This window comes from Telopea speciosissima, chromosome 8 (assembly GCF_018873765.1).
Source record: "Telopea speciosissima isolate NSW1024214 ecotype Mountain lineage chromosome 8, Tspe_v1, whole genome shotgun sequence".
In the NCBI taxonomy this organism is placed as follows: Eukaryota; Viridiplantae; Streptophyta; class Magnoliopsida; order Proteales; family Proteaceae; genus Telopea; species Telopea speciosissima.
The window spans coordinates 47274287-47300775 of NC_057923.1; the positions used below are offsets into that span (position 1 = coordinate 47274287).

At 40.1% G+C, this 26489-nt stretch overlaps 2 protein-coding genes across 2 annotated transcripts in view; both read right to left on the reverse strand.

Moving 5' to 3' along the window:
- The window catches only part of LOC122671809 (probable methyltransferase PMT6), a 79628-nt gene extending 59496 nt beyond the window's left edge, over positions 1 to 20132 (reverse strand). Inside the window, exon 1 of the mRNA XM_043869256.1 lies at positions 19899 to 20132. Within this exon, the coding sequence (XP_043725191.1) occupies positions 19899 to 20064 (166 nt within the window). The 5' untranslated portion in view covers positions 20065 to 20132. The remainder of the gene's footprint in view (positions 1 to 19898) is intronic.
- A 1706-nt stretch (positions 20133 to 21838) lies between these two features.
- On the reverse strand, positions 21839 to 23644 carry LOC122672369 (pentatricopeptide repeat-containing protein At2g13600-like). The gene has a single exon (XM_043869856.1). It carries the CDS (start codon positions 23642 to 23644, stop codon positions 21839 to 21841), a length of 1806 nt encoding a protein of 601 aa, XP_043725791.1.
- Between the last annotated feature and the right edge of the window lie 2845 nt (positions 23645 to 26489).

Genomic DNA, 26489 nt, shown 5'->3' on the forward strand with positions numbered 1-26489 from the left:
GTAGAATCATATACGGATGCTGACTGGGCTGGTTGCCCTGATGACAGGAGGTCTACATGACCTATACCTTCCCACAACTCTTCCCATGCGTCTCTACTGTGATAGCAAATCTGTCATTAGAATAGCACACAACCCAGTCCAGCATAACCGTACCAAACATGTGGAGGTTGATAGGCACTTCATCAAGGAAAAGCTGGGGCAAGGAGTTATATGTGTTTCGTTTGTGCAGTCCAGTGATCAACTAGCAGATTTCCTTACTAAAAGTCTTTGTCATAAGTCCTTTTCTTCTATAATTAGCATGTCGGGCATGCATGATATATGTGCACCAACTTGAGGGGGAGTATTGAATGTTCACGGATTACCCGTAACCCAGACCCGGATACATTAAAGTGTCCAGGTTCATTATGCCCATGTTGCACATGTGATTTGGCTGTGATTTTATTTCCTTTATTGTATTGATCTCTGATTATAAATAAAGAGGCTGTGGGCACATTGTTCACAAGCTATATATAAGCAATATATATATACATACATACATACATAGATGTTACAATATATATGGCAGGTCCAATAACAGGCAATTAGGGTATGTATGGAAACGTTCAAATAAAATAGTTCTGGTGTTTTTAGTGTTTTTTTTTTTTTTTTTTTGGGGGGGGGGGGGGGAGAGGAGGATAAATTCGAAACAGACATTGTATGTGATGTCCGGTCTGCTTTTGTGCTTTTTTGGAATGAACCGGATAAAAAGAACACAATTCTTGGTCTCACACAAACACAAATTTGTAACAAAACCAGCCCAATAAACCCGACTCTCTCCCTCTCCCCACTGGCACCATCACCACCACCTCTTCCACCACTACCACCATCACCACCACCTCTTCCACCGCCGCCTCCACCACCACATCTATAATTTGCATTCCATAAATGATTTTGTTATTTTTTAGTGGCAGAAATATTTTTTTTCCAATTTTACCATACAACATTTTTTTGTACAGAAGTATTCCAAATGAACAGAAACATAAAAAAGTTTTTCTAACTCAGAAATACTAATTTGGAATAGAAGCATTGCCATACACAGAATTACTCTCCCACTCCCAAAACCTGAGCCTTATATGTAAATCATGATTCAATTGATGAGTATATGTGCTTTGTTAGGTAGCTAGTTAGTGTATTCTCAAATTGACCTCTTTGATTTGAGGCTCACCCCTTTACTGACTATAAAACTGAAAACAGAAACTAGTCAAGAATAGAAATAAAACAAAAAGGAAACTAACTAAAAGGAAACTGAGCTAAACAAGACTGGATTTCTAGGAACCTAATCTAGCTCAATTATAATGTAACTAAACTGAAGTAAAATTGAGCAGTAGAGAAGAAGAGAGATCGAGAATGAAGAAGAGAAAAGAGAAGAAATCTGGAACAGAATGAATGTCCAGCCTCTCACACACCACTTTATTTATAATAACATAATTACATGAAAGAGCTAGGAATGCAGACTCCTAAAACAAATAGGAATCCACATCTCAAACTCAAAAGTAAAATAGGAAACAAACGGAAAATAGGAAACTAAAAACAAGGGAAGTAAATAACTCAAAATAGAACTAGGAGTTTAAATCACTGTTCATATGAACAGTGTCACGTGAACAATGTTACGTGAACAGTACTTCAACACTCCCCCTCAAGCTGGAGCATATATATCGCCCATGCCCAGCTTGGTACAACCACAAACAAAAGCCGGCCGAAATAGAGCTTTGGTGAAAAGATCGCCGAGTTGATTGGCCGACGAAACATATGGACTAGAGATCAGTTTCTGTAACACAGCAGTCCGAACAAAGCGACAATCGACCTCAACATGCTTTGTCCATTCATGAAATACTGGATTACTAGCAATGTAAATAGCGGCTTGATTATCACAATACATCTCCATCGGTGATGACACAATAATTCCCAATTCTTGCGGAAGGGACTTCAACCACATGAGTTCAGAAGTTGTATGAGCCATAGCCCGATATTCTGTCTCAGCACTAGATCTGGCAACTGTAGTTTGTTTTTTACTTCACCAACAAACAAGGTTACCACCAATAACCGTACAATAACTAGTCGTCGAACGACGATCACTAGCAAAGCCTGCCCAATCAACGTCTAAATAACCAGTTATGTAAGTGTGCCCATTTTTGTGATAAATATGTCCCTTACCAGGAGACCCCTTAAGATAACGAACAATACGGCAAGCTGCATCCCAGTGAGCCTGTCGTGGCTCAGACATAAATTGTTTGATGACCCCAACACGAAGGAGATATCAGGGCGAGTCACAGTAAGATATATAAGCTGTCCCACCAGTCGACGATACTGATGTGGATCAGAACGCGGATCACCATCATCAACACCATATCACAAGTTAGGATCCATAGGGGTATTAGCTGGTTTACACCCTAAGAGTCCTGTATCAGACAGTAGATCAAGAACATACTTTCGCTGAGATAGATTAATACTCTAGGAAGAACAAACAACTTCAATACCCAAAAAATATCGGAGTTCCCCCAAGTCTTTCATTTGAAAATGGCGGTGAAGATAAGCTTTAACATCACTACTGCCTTGGGAATCATTTCCAGTAACAATAATGTCATCAATATAACAACCAAGACCACAATCTTCTCCTGACGATGACGAACAAAGACAGAATGATCTGAAAAACATTGGACAAATCCAAAATCACCAACCACTTTGCTAAATTTGTCGAACCAGGCTGGAGGGGATTGTTTCAACCCATAATTAGCCTTGTGAAGACGACAAACCTTAGTGGAAGCCTCCCCCTGAGCAACATAACCTGGAGGTTGCTCCATGTAGACCTCCTCATCCAGGGTCCCATAGAGAAAAGCATTTTTTATGTCAAGTTGGAATAAGGGCCAGTCCAGATTGGTGGTCAAGGAAATAAGCACACGAACAGAAGTGAGGCGAGCCACGGGAGAAAAGGTCTCAAAGTAATCGACCCCATAGGTCTGAGTAAAGCCTTTAGCAACCAATCGGGCCTTAAGCCACTAAACCAAACCATCCGGCAAATATTTAATAGTGTAGACCCATCGGCACCGAACAACCTCCTTGCCAAAGGGTAAATCAGTGAGAGACCAAGTTTTGCAATCCATCAAAGCATCCATCTCAGTATCCATGGCCTGTTTCCACCCAGGGTGAAGTAAAGCATCTTGATACCTAGTGGGAATGTCAGGAGAACTAATAGACAATGCATACTGGCGGATGATAGGAGGAAGATGAGAAACAGTAACAAACTGAGAAATAGGACAAAGTATAGACCGAGTGCAAGAGCGGATACCTTTGCGAAGGGCAATGGGCTGGTCAGTAGGCGGTAGAGGAGGATCCTCAGGCGCTGCAGTCGAGGTGCAGAGCGGAAGCAAAGAAGTGTCTGGTACTACGGGAGACGGCTTCACCTGGCGCCGCTGATATACCTGCAAGGGTGGAGATGTATGAATAGGAACAGGTAAGGGGACACGAAAAATATCGGCGTTATCAAGACCAGGAGAAGTGCCAAAGTAAGGAGTAGTTTCAAAGAAGGTAACATCGGCACTAACAAAATACTGACGAGCAACTGGATCAAAACACCGGAACCCCTTTTGTGTGCAAGAGTACCCCAAAAACACACACTTAGTAGCACGAGGAGATAACTTGTCTAGTCCGGGTCGAAGGTTGTGGACAAAACAAACACAGCCAAAAGTACGAGGAGAAATATGAAAAAAGAGGTCATCAAGAAATAAAATAGAGAAGGGGGAAATACCATCCAAAATATTAGAGGGCATACGGTTAATTAAATAACAAGTTGTACGAATTACATCACCCCACAGGTATTTAGGGACATTCATATGGATCATAAGAGAACGGGCTATATCAAGGAGATCACGGTTTTTGCGTTCGGCAACTCCATTTTGTTGTGAAGTATAGGAACAACTAGTTTGATGAATCATACCATGATCCGTACAGAAAGAAGAAATTTCACTTTGAACATATTCTAAAGCATTATCAGATCTAAACTTTAATAGAAGTACCAAATTGAGTTTGTATTTTAGAATAAAATTGTTTGAACACAAATAAAAATTCTGATCGGTCCTTTAACAAATATAACCAAGTAAGACGAGAAAAATCGTCCACAAATGTAACAAAGTAAGAAAAACCACACTGACTATCAATACGACAAGGACCCCAAATATCATAATGAAGTAACGAAAACAATGATGAACTACGATTGACAGGCCGAAGAGGAAACGAAGTCCGATGAAGTTTGCCCAGCTCACACGCCTCACACTTAATGTGAGATAGAGATTTGCAGCTAGGAACCATTTTGCGAAGCTTAGAAAGGGAGACATGTCCTAATCGGTAATCCCATAGCAAGGGAGAAACAGTAGATGATGTAGCAGCAACAACTGGAGATAAAGATTCTTCAAAGTAGTAGAGACCATCCTTCTCACGCCCTCCACCAATTGTCTACTTTGTCTGGAGATCCTGAAAAACACAGTAAGAAGGAAAGAAGGTAACAAAACAATTTAAAGACTTGGTGAGGGTACTAACAGACATAAGACTTAGAGGAAAATTAGGAACATATAAGACAGACTGTAAAGTGGAAAAGGAAGAAAAATGAACGGTCCTAGAAGAGGTCACATCCGTAGAGGAGCCATACGCAAGAATGACTTTAGATGGATGGGAGCTCTTATGGGAGTTGTCAAGTAGGTAGGATTTACCTGTCATATGAGTAGAGGCTCCTGAATCGATAACCCAAGGAGCAGAAGTAGTAGAAATAAAAGCAAATGTACCTATATGAGCTACAGTAGCAGAAGACGAAGCACCAGTGTGAGAAGGTGGCTCAAGTTGTTGCAGACGCTTTAATAGTTGAAGATACTCATCACGAGAAACAGGAGCAGATACTGAAGAGGATGCAGTGACCGGCTCGTTCGATATGGCCTTTTCAGAAGGGCCCTCAGAAAGTGCAGTATTGGCAAAGTCAGGTTTACCATGTTTGTTCCAACATTGATCGACAGTATGATAGAGGCGTCCACAAAAAGTACACTATGGTGGTGGTCTGTCACCTTGCTGTCCACGGCCTCCACCACCACGTCCACGACCACCTGTCCTGCCGCGACTTCGATTTGAACCTCGTCCACGGCTAGTCGTGAAGAGGGCAGATGTGTCCTTAGTTGGAGGCTCAGATCGTCATGGAGTAATGAGCCGCTGAAGTCTGGAATAGTTGGAGGCTCAGATCAGATAGAAACAGACCAATCGAAGTAGTAAACACACACACCGAACAGATTGAGTTGAAATCAACCTCTGAAACACAGAAAACCTTTCTGATCTTCAAAATCAGAATAGAAGATGCATAAAAAACTTCAAAAATCTGAATCGCAGATGCATAGAATCCTCAATAAACTGTATCGCAGGTGCAGGAACAAAACCAGAATGCCAGAGAGAACTCCATGCGTGGAGAAGAACAGATCAATACCCTAGTTGTCCTTACGTATTCATCTAACTAGGGCTTAATCACACACAGGCAGCATAGGGCGCTGCTCCCAACACGTGAAACTTGTAATCACCTTCAAACTGAATCGCAGGGCAGCAAATCTCCTCAAGAGAGAAGCTCTGATACCATGTAACTAAACTGAAGTAAAATTGAGCAGCAGAGAAGAAGAGAGATCGAGAATGAAGAAGAGAAAAGAGAGGAAATCTGGAACAGAATGAATATCCAGCCTCTCACACACCACTTTATTTATAATAACATAATTATAGAAGGTTTAGCCCCCAGGAAATTATCCTTTTATTAACAATCACTATTATGGCTTTTGCTCCCCCTTGTTATGGTGATCCATCCCTCCCTTACCTACATGGCACACATGCACTACCAGGCGATGTCAGTGGCGCTCTTAATTTTCTTATTGATATGTCATTAGATAATCAAGAAAAAATATCAAAAAAATTAGATAATACTCTCACTCTCCTATCCGATCTGGTTGACAACCGACCGATCACACCCCCTGCACCCCCTCCCCAGGAAACTTTCCTTGTTATTAGCACTCTTACTGAAGATAACTCCGACGAACACCCTGTTTCGGATGATTTTCTTTACCTCAAAGAAATCATGGACCATTGGAAGGATCGTTATAAAACGACTACAAACCCAACGGACCAAGACCGCCTCTTCAGGATGATGCAACAATTCTATGTTGACAACCAACAGAGTTTTGTCGCACACAACTTTGTTCTCTTTTCTGATGACGAAGATCTGGTTCTCAACGCCTCAGAATCATCATCATCATCATCATCTTCTTCTTCTTCTTCTGACTCAGAATCCGAAGCTCTTCCCCACAGTACCCCCACTGTTGGTGAAAGTTCCAAGCGTAAGATGGACAACAATGACCATCTGGACACTGATGAGGATTTCCAACCTCAGACAGGCCAACGCGAATCTTTTGGTCACGACACTGTTTTCGCCACGGAAACAGAGGGTTTCTATACCCGTAAAGATGACCTTCATAAGTATGGTTTAGCTTCAGGTGGAACATACCTTGACCTGACCAACATAGCCATTAAAGACTATGATAAAGCAATTAATGAATGGGCACAAACTTTTGCCATTCTTATTGCAACATATAAATCTACTTGGCATGCAGACAAATTCCTGGAATACCTTAGTGGTTCACTACAAGGCGATGTCCTACAATTTATTAAAAAATTTGACCAAACTGAGGACGACAAAGTAGCCAAGACTACACTGCTGACCTACCAGATGAATTTTGAAAAAATTTTGGTTGAATTTACGAAAATCATTAAATCTGAATTTTGTGGTTTTCACTCTCCTGACAAGCTTGCAGAAGATGTCAGTTTTAACTTAACCAAGATTAAGCTTAACAATCTTCTTGAATTTGAAGCTTTTTCTAAAAAGTATATGAGCCTTTACCAAATGCTAGATAGCTCAAAATCTGCTTATTGGAAAGACCAATTTTTCCCAAAGTTACCCCCACCTTGGGATGAATTATGCCATTCTACTTATCCAGCTTTTATCAACGACTCCAAAAGCGCTGATACACTTGGAAATAGAATTAATTTTGTTTTCAAGCATATTCTAGATCATTGCCTTAAAGCCCGAGCAGCCAAGGCTATTAAACACAAGATCTCTCCCTGTCTGTGTAAAGATCTGCTCAATAACGAATTTGAATTCGGTACAAAACCAATTCATCATCGTTCTCACAAACAAAAATCTAAGTCCAAAAATACCAAACGGTATCGATGGAAATCTTTTAATTCCAAGGACTTTCCCTCCCGACCTAAGAAGTCATTTACCCATAAACGCTTTGTTAGGAAAAAACCCCCTTAACAAAATCAACGCGTGATAAGTCCAATTGCACCTGTTATTTGTGTAATGAAAAGGGCCATTTTGCCAATGAATGTCCCAACAAAACCAAGAATGCCCGTAAAATGATTCGTTACTTAGATGAATTCAATTATGAGGTATTATTCTATTCTGAAGTTTCAGACCCCACTGAACTTCTTTATGAGTTAGTCTCTGAATCTGACGACCAAACGTCTGATGACGAGTCTGATTTTATTTTTATGGAAAATGAGACACAGGAACCCCCTCCTGCAAACTCATCTACCCCTATTGAGATCTCGCCTATTTCGGCCTCTGAACTCGAATCTGTCGCTCTCAAAGACCTTGTGAGAGAAGACGTTTCTTTTGACCCTAATCTCTTTAATAAAATAAAAGAGGTTACTCAAGATGAGGTTTACAAGCTATCCAAGCTTAGTAATCTCTGGTCTCGGCGTTATTTTGACCAAGCTTGTGGTAATACCACTGCCCAGTCTACTGATGACGCTAGTCTTGAAATTTCTTTATTCAACCCTGACCAAATCAAACGATTGGTTAAAAAACATCCTAAACTGAGATACATACACATTGGTCTCATACAGGTTGAACTCACTGCTCTTTTTCGACAAGGTATCGACACCCCTGTTGTTGTTGCCATTTTCGATAAAAGATTCCTTCAAGAGCCACTCAACGCTCTTATTGGTGGAATCGAATCCAACCTGGTTAATGGTTCGGTTTGGTTCAAACTTAAACCCAATTTCTTTATCTCCATTCATGACCCTAATCTTTGTGATTCTGTGGTTTTGAAGATAAAAACCCAATGGACCAGCATGAAAGCTGACTGTCATAATCTTGCAGTTAGTTGGAAATGTTTACATGAGTTAACTAACGTTACCTCTACTAAACTATTGCCCCCGCCTGATAAAAAGTTCGTGGAACTCTTTGAACCGCGACCTTTTGAGCATGAGATACAACCTCGAGTGCTAAATTGGCATGATATTAAATTACCTAGTGAATGGTTAATTACTGATATTTTAGACACTCCTCAAAATATCCGTGCAGAACAAGCACCAACGTTTGAACTTCAATCTTCAGGTAATAATCTTTACTTTAAGAGACGAACACCTGCCCCTAGCATGCTACCGGCTAATAGACCCTCTGTGTCTAGCCAAGGTTCAACTTCTTCTCGAACCACAGTAGCACAACCCTCCTCAATCTCTAAGAACCCAACCTATCTGCCTTCCTATATCAACCCCCGTTTCTATAAAGGACCCCTACCTCAAGATTATCCTCCTTCAGAAAGATCTGATAGAGACAACGATTCAGTCGCTGTCATTTCTATATTTAACCATTACATCTCTAAAGATTCCGATATTATTTTTCAGACACACCAAAGTCCGAAAAAATACACTTATGTCCAAGGACATTTCTCTTTTCCCGGATTCAAGCCTTATACCCTTGATATCCTTATGGACACCGGAGCCACCAGTTGTATTTGCAAACACAATGCAATACCTGGCCATTACTGGCAAAAAATGGACGTACCAGCCTACTTCAGTGGCATTTCCGGACCATTGACCACCTTAGAGTACAAAGCTCTAAACGTCCCAATTAGCTTAGGAAACAAAGATTTTCTTATTCCCAAAATTACTTGTTTTCCTAACATGCATGGTGATTTTATCTTAGGAACAAATTTTCTTTTTAAATATATGCCAATCACCATTCTCCCTCGTATTTTTCAGATCCAACACCCTACTGGCCCTGTTGAGTTAAAATTACTCACATCTCACTCTTCTCAATGTGATAATGGTTTTACCCAAGAACCAATTAACGTCACTACTGAAGAACAAGAACATTGGCTTCTTACCCTTCTAAAGCCCAACTTTAGTAATTTTCCCCTCTTATGGTGGGATTAAAGCCCACGTTTTTGTTCTATCCAATTAGATAATCCACACAAGATTATCCGTGTCAAACCTATTCTCTATCTGAAAGCCGATATTGAAGAATTTGACAAACAGATCCCTGAGTTACTTAACCTCGGACTCATAGAACCCTCTACTAGTCCACACTCTTGTCCCGCTTTTATGGTACGCAATCATGCGAAAATTAAGCGCGGTAAAGCTCGTATGGTTATAAACTACAAACGTTTAAACCAGAACATTATTTTCGATGGATACTTCATTCCACAAAAAGATGTCCTTATTCACCGAGCTAAAGATGCCAAAATTTACAGTAAATTTGACTGTAAATCCGGTTTCTGGCAAATTAAGCTAACTGAGGAATCCAAACCTCTAACAACTTTTTCCACACCCTTTAACCGCCATTTTCAATGGAAGGTTATGCCTTTCGGCCTCTGTACTGCACCACAAATCTTCCAACGATGGATTGATTCTATCTTTGGCAACCTCCCCTTTTGTGTTGCTTACATTAACGACATTCTTGTCTTTTCCAAAACCAGCGAAGAGCACACTAAGCATCTCCGCATCATTGGAAGCCTATTCCTACAACATGGAATAATTCTTTCTCCTACCAAAATCGAATTAGAGAAACCTCAAATCGAATTTTTTGGATTAGTCTTAACTGATCATGGACTCCAACTCCAAGATCACATTCTTACAAAAATTAAGGATTTTCCTACCACCCTTACAGATAAGAAACACCTTCAGCAGTTTCTTAGAATCCTTAATTACAGTCGTAATTACATCAAAGATCTTTCTACCAAAGAAAAACTTCTTTTAACTAAATTACAAAAAGATGTAGTTTTTACCTGGACTCAAGCTGACACACAGGCAGTCCAACTAATTAAAGATGAGATACAAAAATCTTGTCCCATGCTGGTGATCTCTTAATTCTTGAAACTGATGCTAGCAATGAACATTGGGGATGTGTATTAAAAGCACGCCCTCTTAAAAATCCCTCAGATGAGCAAATTTGCGGATACAACTCCGGCAAATTCACCCCTGCTCAAATTAACTATATGATTTATGAAAAGGAAATCCTAGCAATCGTTAATGCTATCCAACGATTTCGGATTTACCTCCTCCCCGAGAAATTTCTTATTCGCACTGATAACCAGGCAGTGAGAGATTTTCTCAAAACTAAACAAAAGGAAACTAATTCCCGAAGAATTAATTGGTACAACACCATTAATCAATATTCTTATGAAATTGTACATATTAAGGGAACTGACAATTTTCTTGCTGATTATCTTAGCAGAGATGAATCCGCGCCGTCCTCCGGATAAAGGAAAAGGTAAAGCACCTGCGACACCACATCACACTCTCAAAAAAGCTACCCCAGGCTTACTCCCTACCCCTCGTCCTGGTGGTATCCTCATACGAGAACCCCAGACAGCAGCAGCAGCATCTCCTACCCAAAGGCATGCTCCTAGCTACACACGAATTCCGGTCACCACAACCGAATTCACCCCTTCCCCCTATCAACCTTTTAGTCCCTATTTCTTTCCCGGAAATAGTCAAAATCAGGATAGTCAGGATCCTTACTATTTATGGAGCATGACCCCAGCCAGCTATTCACAAGTAGTACAACAACTACCAACGGCTATTGCTCCATCCTCTTTTGGTCAGTCAGTGACAAACACTACTGATTTCTTTAAAACATGATGGTGTACCTACCAAATGGTATCATCACATTAACATTTTGTGGAAGACACAGTTAGCCGGACAAAAGAAACCCTTCTGGACTACGCTTACCACCTTTTCTAAAACCCTTGGTTTCTTTTATCAGAAACAACTGAACTTGCAAACCATTGTACTCGACTCAATTAAACAAATTGATTGGGACGATGTTACTTCCCCTGAAAAAGTACAAAGCTTTCTTCAGATTTCTGAATGCATTGAAGATCATCTTAAAGATCCCCTCTTCTATAAAATCAGAAAAATTTGCTTATATCTAAAAGCTGTTGGTACTTCCCCCTGAAATCTTCCCAATGATACAAAGCCATTGTAACGAAGAACAGTACCAGCACTACAAAAGCTTTATGCTGGAATTCCCAAAAAATATAATGAGAACACATCATCAACAGCATCGTCTGATCTTTTACCCTGGACACGAACCCTGGAGTATTCCTGTTGTTGAATGGGGACTCGTTGGTCAACTAGTCTTCTCTAGTGACTGCACCTCTGTCCTCGACCAATTGCCCATGATGATCAGAACAATGGTCGTTCATGCTACTGCCAATTGGAGATTCTCAGGTGGACTCGAATTCAACATTACCAGTACTTTGGGATGGCGACATAGAGAACGCTTCTACCAGCCATATCAGATTTGGCACCTCCAACCAACGTCCTGTTACACAGTTCAGGAACCGGCTCTCATCACCGATGAAGACGAAGCAGCCACCATTGCCAACCACTTCATCCATGCTGATCAGCTGTACAAACAGTCCCTCATTGTTCTACACAAAGAAGCATTGACACTCATCTTCCCCAACGGCTGCTCCAAGTACCGTTATCTTGTCTCCGACGGCCGGCGAATCTTTGTCACCCAATTTCTTATGGATTACGAGATCCCTGACGAAATTGCTACCACCTCCTTTGAGTTAGTCCAGAATCTGCAGACACTCACTCTGTTAGATGTCCCAGCTACTCTCCTTGCCGAAGTCGAAGAAGCCCTGGAAGAAATGGCTGCCCATGAACTTGTTGAACAAGTGACCACCGAGAACCTCCTCCAGCCCGCTGTGTCGATTCCGACATCAACCTTGAGTCTGATTAACTGCGGACCCCAGCCGACGTCTACTTACGTCACCATGGACCCATGAACAGTGCTCGCCGCCCTACGTCACTGCTTACGTCACCATGGACCTATGAACATTGATCGCCGCCCTACGTCACTGCTCACGTCACTATTCATTGACGTCACCCCCACGCCAACAAAGATTCGGATTTTATAAAATTGTTTGAAATCCGACCTTTATATAAGAGAAGCTCCTCTCTTCTCTTAGGCATTCTTCCGCTCCCCCTCTTCCCTTCTAGCTTCCTCTCTGACCTTCTACTCTTTCTATCTCTATTCCCCTCCCCTCATCCTATTTTATTTTGCCTCTTTTAATTTCACATCTCAAACTCAAAAGTAAAATAGGAAACAAAAGGAAAATAGGAAACTAAAAACAAGGGAAGTAAATAACTCAAAATAGAACTAGGAGTTTAAATCACTGTTCACGTCACTGTTCACGTGAACAGCCACATGAACAGTACTTCAACATATAATAAAGAAATAAAATCCAAACAGAATCTGGCATGAACAATAACCCATAAACAGTACACATGCTAGGCCTTAACCAGAAAACTGGTTTAGAATTGCACCAGGCCAACCCAACCTGCAGGAACTGGCTTTCTTTCTCCTTTCTAGCAAGATACCACATCATTACTACATCAATTATCCTATGGTTCAAAAAAACTTGTCCTCAAGTTTTGTAGAAGGGTAAGAATAAGAACACTACAATCGGTGCTTGCATCTCCTTGTCTGCAACTTAAACAAAATTCAAAATATGAAGCTTCGACTGAATGTCCATGTCTGGACATGTGAGGAATAATGAACTCATGATATGGAACAACTTTCATCACAATAGGATCTTTCACAATCATAAACTAGGAGAAGACTGTGTACCTTCCCTTGTTGATGCAGGGAAATATCAAAGGCTTGTAGGGAAGTTGATTTGTCTCTCTTTGACTCGCCCAATTATCACCTATGTTGTTGGGGTGGTGAGTCAGTTTTTGCATGCCCCCAAGAGTGGGCACTTGAATGCTGTATACCGGATCCTCAGATACTTGAAGTCCTCCCCAAGAAAAGGTCTTCTATATGCCAAGCACAACCATTTGAGAATTGAAGGTTACGTTGATGCTGATTGGGCTAGTTCAGTTTCTGATAGGCAATCTACATCTGGCTATTATACATTTGTGGGTGATAATATGATCACATGGAGGAGTAAAAAGCAACCAGTTGTGGCTCGATCCAGTGCAAAGGCAGAATTTAGAGCTATGGCTCACGGAGTATGTGAGATCTTATGGTTGAGAAGGCTAGTCTAAGAGCTAGGATTTGATATTGGGCACCTATGTGCCTCTTGTGATAACAAGACTGCTATAAGTATTGCTCACAATCATGTGCAACATGATAGAACAAAGCACATAGAGGTGGATAGACACTTCATCAAGGAGAAGATTGACTCTGGCTATATGTTCACCCCTTTTGTAAGGACTGGTGACCAATTGGCAAATATCTTCACAAAGGGGCTCATTCATCATCAGTTTAGTGCTCTGTTGTGCAAGATAGGAATGTATGACATTTATTCTCCAACGTGAGAGGGACTGTTAGAGTTATGTATTAAGGGTACTTTGGGAACTAGTCTAATTACTTATTGTCTTACTTGTCCTTTTTTACTTTTCACCTCCCTAGGGAGTTGTATGTAATTCCATAAATTATGTTAGTGAAGTAATATAGGTTTGGTAGAGAACGTTCTCTAACACACAACATTCTACCACAATCTCTCTCTCTCTCCTTCAACCTTCTACCCACATCTTTCTCTCTTTCTCTCTTGTTTGTTCTCTTGTAGTCTTTAGATTTCAACTATAATGCACAAGTATTATCAGCATCAAGAGCAGAGCTAGACACAGGAGGTGAAAAATATGGGGCATGCAGTTGCTCAAAGAAAGTAACATCGGCAGTGACAATTTGTTGATGCATAATCGGATCATAACATTTCTAACCTTTCTGTGTTCTAGAATGACTACAGAAAACACATTTTACAACCCTGAGAGGCAATTTATCTATTTCAGGTTGTAAAATATAAGCAAAGCAAACACAGCCAAAAACCCTGGGCTGTATGAAAAACAAAGGAGATTTTGGAAACCCAATAGATAAGGATGAACAGTTATCGAGAACAGGAGGCATTCGGTTTATCAAACAACATGTGGTGAGAATAGCATCACATAAAAGATGTTTATGAACATGCATATGGATCATGAGAGACCAAGCAATCTCCAATAAATATATGTTTTTCTATTCAATGACCCCATTTTGTTGGGGGGTATAAGAATAGCTCGTTTGATCAATCATACCATGAGCGGAACAAAATGCAGAAATTTTATGCTAAGTATATTCAAGTGCATTATCGGAACAAAAAACTTTAATGAAAACATCAAATTGGCTATGTGGGCAGAGCGGTTGTGGATGAAGAAGCATCAATGGATGGCTGAAGATTCTAGAGAACTTCTAATAAATGGCTATCATCATCTCAAGACACAGAACCTGATGAAAAAACTCCAGATGAGGATGCAATATTGATGTCACCAAAGGACACCTTCATAGTATTACCATCAGCCACAACAGTATTAGCCAACAGTGGAACCAACTCTGGTCGACATGTTAAGCCCAACAAGTATCAATTGTATGATTGGGCTTACCAAAACCTCTGTTGTCCACCTGTACCTCTGCCACCATGGCCATGCCCTCTCCCAGAGAGGCCAAAACCTCAACCATGGCTAGTAACAAAAGCATAATTCCTTTTAAGAGAGGGTGACCTGGACCATGGCCAGCAACAAAAGCAGAATTCTCATTAGGAGGGGGTGAGGTTTCAGCTCTGGAAGGAGTAACAATATATATTGAAGACATGTAAAAGACCCATTAAGTACAGACACATTTTCCCCTGCAAGCAACTGACTCTTAACAAACTGATAATCCGGATTTAATCCGGCCATAAATTTTGCAACATAGAACTCTTCCCGCTGAAGTTGTAACTGTTCCAGACTAGTAGTAAAAGGCTAATGAATATTCAGCTCCTCTTGGATACCCGTAAAGGCATTGAAGCACTCATTCAAGGACCTGTCCTCCTGCTAGAAAGTAAACAATTAATCATATAAATCATAAACCCAGGATATATTCTTCTCTTAGGAGAAGGTTCGCTTCAAGTCATCCCACACTCCTTTGGCAATTGGCAGTGAGGTGGAACATCACATTGGCTGCAATAGCCTAATCAATGCTGTTGCATAACCATATAAGTAGGGTGTCATTCTCCCGCATCCATTCCTCATGGGCTTTTATCTCAGAAGGAACTTCAGAATCAGCACAAGGAGGAGCACACTGAAGATACTTCCAACTTTCCTTTGGCATTAATATAGACTTTAACAGCCTGAGCCCATTGCAAATAATTATCAACTCCATTGAGTTTGATAGCGGTGATCTGGACATTGTCTTGGTAGAACAATGCCTCAAAAAATCAACAAGATCTGCTGGACAGATAGGTAATTTTCAGATTCTTCAGATCTGAAAAATACCCCAAAACAGAGTGTGGCATGGAGTGAAGGAGAACTGTAATTCCTGAAGATCAAGCAAATCGGATCAACTTCAAACTGGAATCGAGTGGGCTCCTGTGCAGGGTGAATCAACCTTCAAAACTTGAGAGGAATTCAATGGCCTGATACGAAGTAATTTGAATTACAAAAAAGAATCTCTAGAATCTGCCACAGGTTTGTAGAAACAAAAAGAACTGTCTTCAATGGACAAAGCACTCCATGATAATCAAAGAATAGATAACAGAGACCCTAGTTTGTTATTATAACAGCATTAACTAGGGCGTAAGATACATATAAGGCAGCATAGGGTGCCACAACTCACGAACAAGAAACTGTTTAGACGACCAAAACTAGAATCAAGCATACACACTGATTATTGAAATAGCTCTGATACCATGAGACAGAACATAAATCAATAACCAGTCTCTTTTTTCTTCTTTTTTTTTTTTCTGGTCTATCCTAAACTAAGCTACAAAGGGAAGGCTAAGACAAGCCAACAGAAACCTACAACTACCAAGGGGGAGAGGGGGAGGGGGTGCCTTTTTTTGGCACAATATGCAAACCAGGAGAGTCGATCCCTTGACCAACTTGGGGGCAAGCACTCCAACCGGCAAGCCACCAACCAACCGACCAAGCGGTTATTTGCAATAAACAGTCTATATGAGAGCTTGAAGATTAGAGAGCAAGAAGCAGATGATGGAGGAAGAAGGAAAATAATGTAGTTCTAGATTGGAAATGATCCAACTAGAAGCCAATAACCAGAATCTGCTATGAATAGGGTAGTTTGGCTAGGTCAAGATAGGTGATTTAGTCAAATTAGGGTTAGGGTTTAGTTGGGTCTAGGGTTTGATGATAGGGTTAGGTCAAGTTGAAGTAGGGGAGTCTATCATGAAGGTCGCGTTAAGTTTTAATGGAGTTAGGTATGCAAACTTGAATGGGCAGCAGGTTAGGTTTAGGTTTTCTGGATTTTGAAAAGTGGAAGAAGTGGGAATCTAGGGTTTAGGATGGTCACCTAGGGCTGATACCTGGATCGAGTTTTCCTTATGGTGAGAGGAGAGTTCAATCCAAAAAAGGAAGAATTTTGATGGCTGGTTTGGTCTGGGCAGAATTTAGGTTATGTGAATGATGTCCAGAGATGGAGGGGATACTAGGGTTTGGTTTAGAGGATTAGAAGAAGGGTTTGGGTTGAGGATGATGCACTTACTTGTTGTCTGAAATTATTCTTGACCCTTGCAGAGAATTTCTAGCAGCTGAGAATGTTCCTTCAAGAATCGACTAGAGTACAACTGGAGCTTGAATGGAGATCGATGAATGGAGTGGGGATGGCTATCTCAGCTCACAGCCTATCTCAGGACAACATTTTGCAAACTCCAAAGCTTCTTTATTCATCAAATCATGGGGGCTCAACTGGAGCTCTTGCCTTATGGCTAAATAGAAAAGCAAACTCAAATTAGGACTCAAAATAGGACTAGGACTCCCAACTAGGATTCAAACTTAAACTAGGAATCCTAACTAGGATTACAACTCAATTTAAAAATAAAAAAATAATTAAAAGACCAAATAAAAATCTAATTAAACCCTAACCTAAGCCCATGATTTAGTGCTGGTGTAGGGGAATCCCTACACGTACCTTAATGCTGGGGTCGGGAAGAATTCCTACACCTGTGGCTGGTTTTAGTCAGCCGATGCACATCAGAAAAGGACAACGCTGCCAAAGACAGCAGAGTTGATTGTCCTGGCAGTCCCTTTAATCGTATAATAATAGAAAACCAATTACACAAAGGCTAAGAGTCTTAGCTGTAGTAGAAGTCTATCTAGGAAACAAAAGATAAGATAAAAGTACTAACTAACTAAAATTACTGCCCAAGACATAATATGATGGGGAAGTTCCCCCCCCCCCCCTATTGTGTAATGTACACACATTCCAAAATATGTACCCCCACGGAACATAGGATGGGAACCTACTAATTAGATAGACAAAAGAGAAAGAAAAGACAATGAAAGACTATAATAATAGTACTCTTTTGGGGCCCGGTCCCATCCCCCTTTTTGAGAAGGAAGAGACACCTCAGATAAACAGAAATCTGAAGGTTGACACCATGGTAACTTTAAACTAGTGCGTACCTATCATGAAATAGTTGGGCACTATCTAATAGGTTGAAATATTTAAAAAAATTCCGTTGTATATACATTCGAACCACTGTCGGTCATATTTCTTTTTATTAAGATAAAAGTACCTAACTAACTAAACTTACTGCCCAAGACATACCATGATGGGGACATTCCCCCCTATCGTGTTATGTACACACTTACCAAAATATGTACCCCCACGGTACACAAGTTACACATCTTAACAAAACTAACCTAAACAAGAGAGGATTTATAGGAGCCTACTAATTGAGCCGAACTATTACAATATAATAATAAAATTATGAAATAAAATCCAAACAGAATCTGGCATGAATAGTAACACGTGAACAGTACACATGCCAGGCCTAAACCAGAGAACTGGTTCAGAACTGAACCAGACCAACCCAACCCGCAGGAACGGGCTTTCTTTCTCTTGTCTAGCAGAAGGTTCCCAACCTTATTACCTTGTAAAACCATCTTTATTTTTGGTTGTACCCCTAGAGGAGAGTCTTGGCTGCACCCAGACCCTTGCTCCCACAGATCTATAATATATATGCAATAGCAAAGCTAAAAACTTTATTACCCAACTATCGAGCAAGTAATATAAGGTCACAATCTCAGCCACCTCTACAACTTGTGACAAAAATATATACTCTCCTAACCATGAAACCCCTTCAAGATACAAACTATAAAAGACTAAACTAGTGAAAGCGAACAATACGAAATACAAGGAACTATTACGTCAAGATGGCCTTACCTTATAAGAAATCTACTGACAATCTGCCAGATGCCATTTTGTAATAAACAAATCTGGCAAAAGTCAAAGAGCTGGATTGCTTTGGAACTTACATAGTAGGCAGGTTACTCTGTCGGCTCCATTCTCTGAACATCAAGATTAGCCTAGAGCAGTTGAGAATTCCGAAAGACTGCAGTTGCCCAGCTATTTTGGAAAGAAAAAAGTGCTAGACACTTCCAAGGCCATGATTGCCATGTCAAGATACCGTTGACAAGATTATTGTCAGCATCTCTCACTGGACCCTGCAGGTGGTGCTTTCAGAAGCACTTCCATGGAAAGTTTTCTGAGAGATTGGTTCATTGTAGGGCAAACCTATCCCTTATCTTTGTAAATAGTCTATAGTTGGTCTAAGCAGAGCCAAATTTTATCAAACTTCTCTTTGATGGAAATTGAATGAGAAACTCAGGACCTCGAGGCACTGAATCCTTTGGTATAGATCGGGGTGGGTCTCTTTGCTTATTGGGGTCTACCAGGCATCAGATATTTCAGTGACGCAGAGAATCCCTCTTGTTTGGATCCTAAGGTATCCTACTCTTTGATATGGATAATTGCGAAAGGTGATTTTGTATTATGAACCATTTGGTCCAGAATAAGAGTAATAGACTGCAGATATTTTACATGACATCAGATGTATGCATGCGTTGAATACCACATTGCCTATCTACTCTATTGGATGCCAAGTTGAACAAATGGTTTAGTGAATTTTCTAGCCAAAAGTAGTGCCTATCTACTCTCTGTCTGAGAAACGTTGTAAGACACCTTTTTAACATATTTTTAATTCATGATATTTGTGTGGATTTATTTGTTCCTTTGCATGGACCTTGTACTGAATTCAAAGTCTTTGTGCTACATCTTTACCCTTTTAATTACTTGATTGTAACTGAGATGGTATATTGCATCCAAATTTGCTTTCTACAAAACAGGTCATCAGCCGATTTCCAATAAAAACTTCTGCCCACGCAAAAGGCTTAATAAGCATTAATTCTATAACTGAAACTAACTCAAGAAGTCCATAGTTCACTACCCTCCAGCAGACCCAGATCAACTAGTAAGCTGGCAAGACTGTACCAGAATATCACATTGCAAGAAGAGAGCACTTTCTAATGCAATTTAGCTCCACCTCCGTCGCATCAGCGAAAATTCCTTCATTAAGACAAATTTGTTTGATTCTACCTAAAAAATAGTAAAGAAATTTGTCCCCCATTCTCTATACTGTTAAAGATCGAAGACCCTTTCCAGTTTCCACCAATTTTACAGTTTCCAAATTGAGCAAATAAAAAACCAGCATTGAATGTAAACGAAAGAGTACCAGAGGAGTTATGGGAGGAAGGAGAGGATGCTTGACGGACGTATGCAGCGTTGTTGATACCGAAGAGGGTGCCCGTGTAGAAAGAACCCACCATGACAAGAAGTGTTAGGAAGATCAGCTGCACTGTCTTCGAATCAAATGCCGCCGAGATCCCATAACCCGCCATTGATACCTTCTCTTCTCTTTCTCTTTCGCTTCTTGTTTCGCTTATATCAATCTAAGAAATTCTCCAACTCCTATTTCTTCTCTGTAGCTCGGCCTTCTCTCTCTCTCAGGTGATCAAGTCTGAAACTGGAACCGTTGCAGCTTTAATATTAGTGTAAGAGTCGCAGAGAAGAGAGGTATCGTCGTTTTCCGACATATCCTTTTTTTTTTTTTTTTGGGGGGTACGATCCAAAATTAATAATGTGTGTGACGGTGGAAGTTATTGGGCTGGGCCGGGCTGGGCCAGGCCAGCGCGATATAAGTTTAAGGCCCAAATTTGAGTTTGGGTTGCGGCAGGTGTACGGGTACCTTGGCCTAGCCTGTATTTAGGAAGTTGTAGCTTTGAAGCAGGATTTTAAAATTTATGGGTAAAAAAATGGTACCTGGCCGTGTGTCCTGCATGGCTCCTGCGCCTAGACATAGAAGAGTATGAAAGTACCGTACTGCCCCATGGAAAGATGGAAATCCCGCCTAGGGCAATGCTTGCGTGCATACTTCCATTGGCCAGTACACGTGTGCAAACTCTAGAAGCCCAATCAGCGATCTCTTTCCCAAATTTTAAATAGGATTTTTATCCCTATCATTAGTCACTATGCTTGTCTGGTCCTTTATCACTATGCGAGTGATAGAGGACAGACAAGCATCTCATTGGTACAATTTCAGTTTAAAATGAGTAGAGGAACTTAGAAGAAGTAGCTAAAATTTCTAAGTATACCATTTCTGTTTTATATTCATCTCCATTTGAATATAAAATCGTAAGGTTACTCCATTGTGACCAAGAGGCCACAGTGGAGAATCTTCGAAACAGCCTCTCTGTGACAGCAGGGGTAAGGTTGTGTACATTATGACCCTCCCCAAACCCCGCAGTGATGGGAGCCTTTTGCACTAGTTATGCCATTTTTTATTCATCTCCATTTGATGGTATTTTGATAATTTTACTAAATTTTAAATAAGAGTTTAAACAACTTTCCTGGATTACTTTGGACTAAATTTTGGCCATTGAGATTCATGTGGGGCCGTCTATCACATGGAGTAATCCATGTACTACCAAATGGCAAATAGTAAAGCATTATACTTCCGTAGGCATATTGATGCCTAGAAGGACCCATTTGAAAAATAAAATAAAATCTACAGTCAAATCAAATGAAGTACTTATGTTTTCCCATGCTTATTAAAAATAATAAAAAAGACTTGGGAGAAAATTAGCATTACTGAAAGTTTTTTTTGTCAAGCGCACATGCCAGCTCAAAAGGGTTAACCAACCTTTCAAGGTGCAGAGTGCAAAAAAACACAAACACATTTACAGAAGAGACTTTGATCAATTTGGTTTGGATTTAATTGCTGTGGCTATATATGGGCCTTTTGATCCAGATTCCAAACCAATTTAGTTGCTAAATCTTGGACTGTACCCAGTTCGGGAGCTCTGTCCATGTACTCACTCTACAAAAGTAGACTTGCTCATCGTCAATTTGGTTTCAACCAAACATTGGTCTCCCCACCTTTATTGAACATTACACTGGATAGAACCATCAAAAGAAGAGAGATCTGCAAGCAAGCAATCAACCGAACAATCCCACTCCAAAGTAACTATTCTGTATATAATCTGGCACCATTATCTGACAGTTCAAGCTCAATTGTTTACAGAAACTATTCTATTTCTTTACAATCAATTCAATGAATTGTTCTATTCTCATTCTATGCTTTACAATCAATCCAATGAATCATTCCATTTTTAGTCATAATCTCACATCCCCTTCCTCCATTTGCTGACATAATCGCCATAGAACCTCATAAACCAATCCAATTTGTGGATGATTCTTATCACCCGCAACAAAGGAATGCACACTATTGCGAATCTCAATCCAACTACAACCAATCATCTTTTGAGCTCCTGTTGCATCCATAACTTTCCTAACTTCCAATGCATCATTCCACTCCCCAATGGCTGTATATGCATGGGCAAGAAGCACATAATTTGAAGAATTCTCGGGTTCATCCACATATAGGCGCTCTGCAACTCGTCTTGCCATCTCTGTGTTCCCATGTAATCTACAAGCTCCAAGCAATGCACCCCATATTACAGAATCAGCCTTGAAGGGCAAGGTCAGAATAAGAGATTCAGCCTCTTCTAACAGTCCAGCCCTTGCCAATATATCAACCATACATGTATAATGCTCTACTGTAGGCTTGATCGAATATCTGTGAACCATGTCATTGAAGTAGTAGCGACCCTCATTCACCAAACCATTGTGGCTACATGCACTTAAAACACCAATGAAGGTGACATGGTTTGGCACAATGGCTATTGATCTGGATTGCACCATCTCATGAAATAGGTCTAAAGCTTTCTTACCTTCACCATTCTGTGCATATCCACATATCATTCCATTCCACGAAACGATATCCATTACAGCCAAGCTTCGAAAGACCCTCAATGCATCATCCAACTCCCCACATTTCAAATACATATCTACAATTGCACTTCCCACAACCATATCTGTATCCAAACCAAACATCATAACTAGGCAGTGAAATTTTCTTCCCCTTTCAAATGCATTAGCGCTTGCACAAGCACTAAGTATGCCACCAAAGGTGAAAGAATTTGGCTTCACATCAGCCAATCGCATCTGATCAAACAATGATATCGCGTTCTCTTCATGTCCACTTTGTGAAAGCCCAACAATCATCGCAGTCCAAGAAACCACATCTTGCACAGGCATCTCCCCAAATAACCGGGCAGCAGAAGCAATAAATCCACACTTAGAGTACAGGTTCACCAATGCATTGTTAGTGAAGCGATCAGAACAAAACCCAGATTGAATAATCAATGAATGCACCTGTCTTGCTTCAAAAACTCGCAAGCTAGATGCAAATTCATTCAAAACTATCGCATAAGTAAACTCATCGGCTTGAACCCCATCTCTAATAAGTTGTTGAAACAGTTTTAAACTAATCTCACTTATTCCAAGTTTATAATAACTGAAAAGCAAAGCATTCCATGAGACCAAATCTCTATTAGGCATTTCATCAAACACTTTCTTTGCATTCTCCATTTCTCCCGCATCTGCATACATTCTAAAAAGATTAGTGCCAACAAAAACATCCGAATACCAACCAAACTCAACAATCTCAGCATGAATTTGCCGCCCAATATCCACATCACAACATGGGATTACAATCGTAAAAGTGAAATTATCAGGCCTAGCGGAGCTACAATGCATTTGGACGAAATGGGTAATGGCTTCCTTTATTCTCTGGTTTTGGATATAACCCGATATGATGATATTCCATGATCTAGAGTCAGGTTGAGGTGTGGCGGAGAAGAGTTTAAGGGCTTCATCGATTCGCTGAGATTTGATGTAACCTGATAAGAGGGTGTTGTAAGAAACGGGGTTGGGTTGAGGCATATGGTGAAGGAGCTTGTTTGCGTCAGAGAGAGCGCCGCATTCGGAGTAGGCTTGGAGAAGAAGGTTGCAGCTATAGACATGGTTTTGGAGGCCTGCTTTAAGGAGGGATGCATGGAGTGCTCGAGCTTTGAGCATGTAGAGTAATAACAAAGCCCTGCCTGAGTCCGAAGGTTTACAGTTTATATATGGTTGGGGCCGTTGAGTTTTACAGTTAAATTTTGGAAGAAATGCATTGGTAAGTGTGTAACCGAGACCGGATCCTTTACTTCCGCCTGCCCTATTTCCATGTCCATCGTACACACAACGAGGCGTGCAAAGACCACCTTACCAGCTCTATGGATAGCACTGTATTCTCAAGGTATGGACCATGCAAACAAGAGTTTTGAGTCTTTTGACACAGCCTAGATTTTTGTTGTATTGGTGTGTTTTTTTAATGAATTTTGGGCTGGTATTGGTTTCTTATGAGGTTATATTGGTTACGGTCCAGTTTTTTTAAGTTCGGCTCGGTATATTATTGGTTTCAGTGCGGCCCAATTTACTTTCAAGGTCATAAAACCCCAAACATGATCCAATAAATTCATATCGGTTTCGGTCGGTTCGACTCGGTTAGGTTTTGACACCCCTAATAGTCATAGTTGGAAAATCAAGTTTTTTAATTCGATTCATTTTTTATTAAAACCTAGTTGGAAAACCAGGTTTTTTTATTCGATTCATCTTTTAGAAAAACCTAGTGACTCGACCTTGTCAAATCCGATCAAGGCAAGTCACATTTTTTAAAATTTTCATACAATAAATATGTATAAATTAGTAAAAAAGCAAAAAAACACAGAAAAAATATATGGAAAAAAAACAGATAAAATAATGAATCACAAATGCATTGTGAGTTTATACCATTGAACAAGAGAAGGGAGTCCATGAGTTGAGGGTTTCTTACTGTTTTAGAATACGAAATTACTATTTTACTCAACTCAAATTCTAAGTGAATCGGCTTTACAGTTTTTTAAAAAATTGACTAAACTCCCCGAGTTTGTCATGACTCGGGTAAAAATACCAAGTCTTATTTGACTTGGATAATTTATGACCCAGTCTCATTATTTTTTACCCTGACCTAGTCTACTCGACTTTTGATCATGTTTTTCAAAATTTTGACTCAACTTTATCAAAACCCGGTTTTCCAACTGTGCTATTAATAGATAAAGTCAATTTCCATGGACACCCAAACAAAAAGCCCCACAACTTGGTGTTTAATGGGCTTTTGGGCCCAACAGGCCCATATCGTAGCTGAGTGGTCCACTCTACCCAACAGGGAAGAAACAATGGTTTTCTAATCACATCATCATGTGTCTTTACAATGGGCCTAGTGATGTGGATGTTTGATTTGTGACACTAACAAGACAGCTGATAGCACTAAGGCCCAGTAGTAGTTATGGGTTTCCAATCAGGGTTATTGGATTTTAAGCGTGTCACAAGGTAATATCGGAAGGGTATTAATTGGTTTAGTTCTAAATCGGTTCAAAGTGTGAAGATTAGAAATAAAAATTGAACCGTTTACTAAATGGTTCCAAGATCCTAAATTAAAACCAAGTAATAAATAATTCCAGTTAAATGATTTCGGTTAAGTGATTTTTATCAGTTTCGGTTTTTATTTTTTTTGTCATTTTGAGTTAATAGTTATGAGCCCAATTAGGAATGAACCTATTTGGAAGCCCGATAAAAAAAAAAATAAATCTGATGCTACTGGGCTTGAACCACGGGGTCTAAGCCCAAATTGTGATTTAAGAATTTAAAATAATTTACATGGTGTAAATCCACTGTTAAACACAAGATGGCAGATATAGAGTGCCAGGACTAACTGATTTAGTTATCAGTTTAGTATGTATAATTGTTTCAACAGCATACCGTTCTTAGTTTTAATTGATTCAAAACTGATAATTTAAATGGTTTCACTTCTTAAAACCAAAATTGAATTGATTAATATATGATTTATTAGTTCTGGTTTAAATGATTTGATTTCTATAAATAATTACGATTTGCAATTCACACACATAGGTCTAGGTGACAGAAGACAACAAAAATACTCTGTCGTACTGCAGGGTGTGCGGCGCAGCAGAGGCCATGTGTGCCACTCAAAGAAAATAGTCAAAAATGACGATCAAAGTTCATTCATTGCGGGTTCCAGGATGAGTTTTGATAATCAATAATAATCGGAATTGGGTTTGAATTGGCAGATTCGGATTCGATTTTTAAATCCATGGCGTACAGAAATGCTTACAAAACAATTTCGTTCGGACAAAAAAAAAAAAAAGAACCAACTTTATATGAAAATTCCTATTAAGGCCATGACCATTTATGGTTTATATATGTAAGAGTTTGAATATGGTTGAATGACTCGCAGAATTTGTGTGAAGTTTTCTGTTTTGTATTTATAACAATTGTAAGTAGATGTGATAAGATGAAAAAGAGTTTTACGGTAGAGAAACTAGAGAGGAGATAGAGACGGTTATATAGGTAAGACATGGTCATTCTCTATCTCCGGAAGTCGTGTGGACTCAGGTAAGTGAGTTGGTTTATCACACCCCCGCAAGCAAAGCCGTGGAGGAAGTTCGGTGAGCTTGGACGGTAGAGATTGCAATCGCAAAATGGACAGAGGCTTGGTCATTACATTAGCAGTTTGATTCTATGTTGGTATGTACCGAACATCCAACTGCTTCTTGGTTACTTGATCATATACAAAATGATAGTCGATCTCAACGTGTTTTGTGCGAGCATGAAAGATCGGATTTGCTACGAGGTAGGTTGCGCCAATGTTGTCACACCAAATGACAAGTGAACGAGATAGGGAGAAACCTAGATCACACAGTAAGTATTGCAACCAAAGTAACTTAGAAGTCGAATTTGCAACACCCTTGTACTCAACTTCGGTGCTTGAGCATGCCATTGTTGGTTGCTTCTTGGAGCTCCAAGACACCAAGTTGGGTCA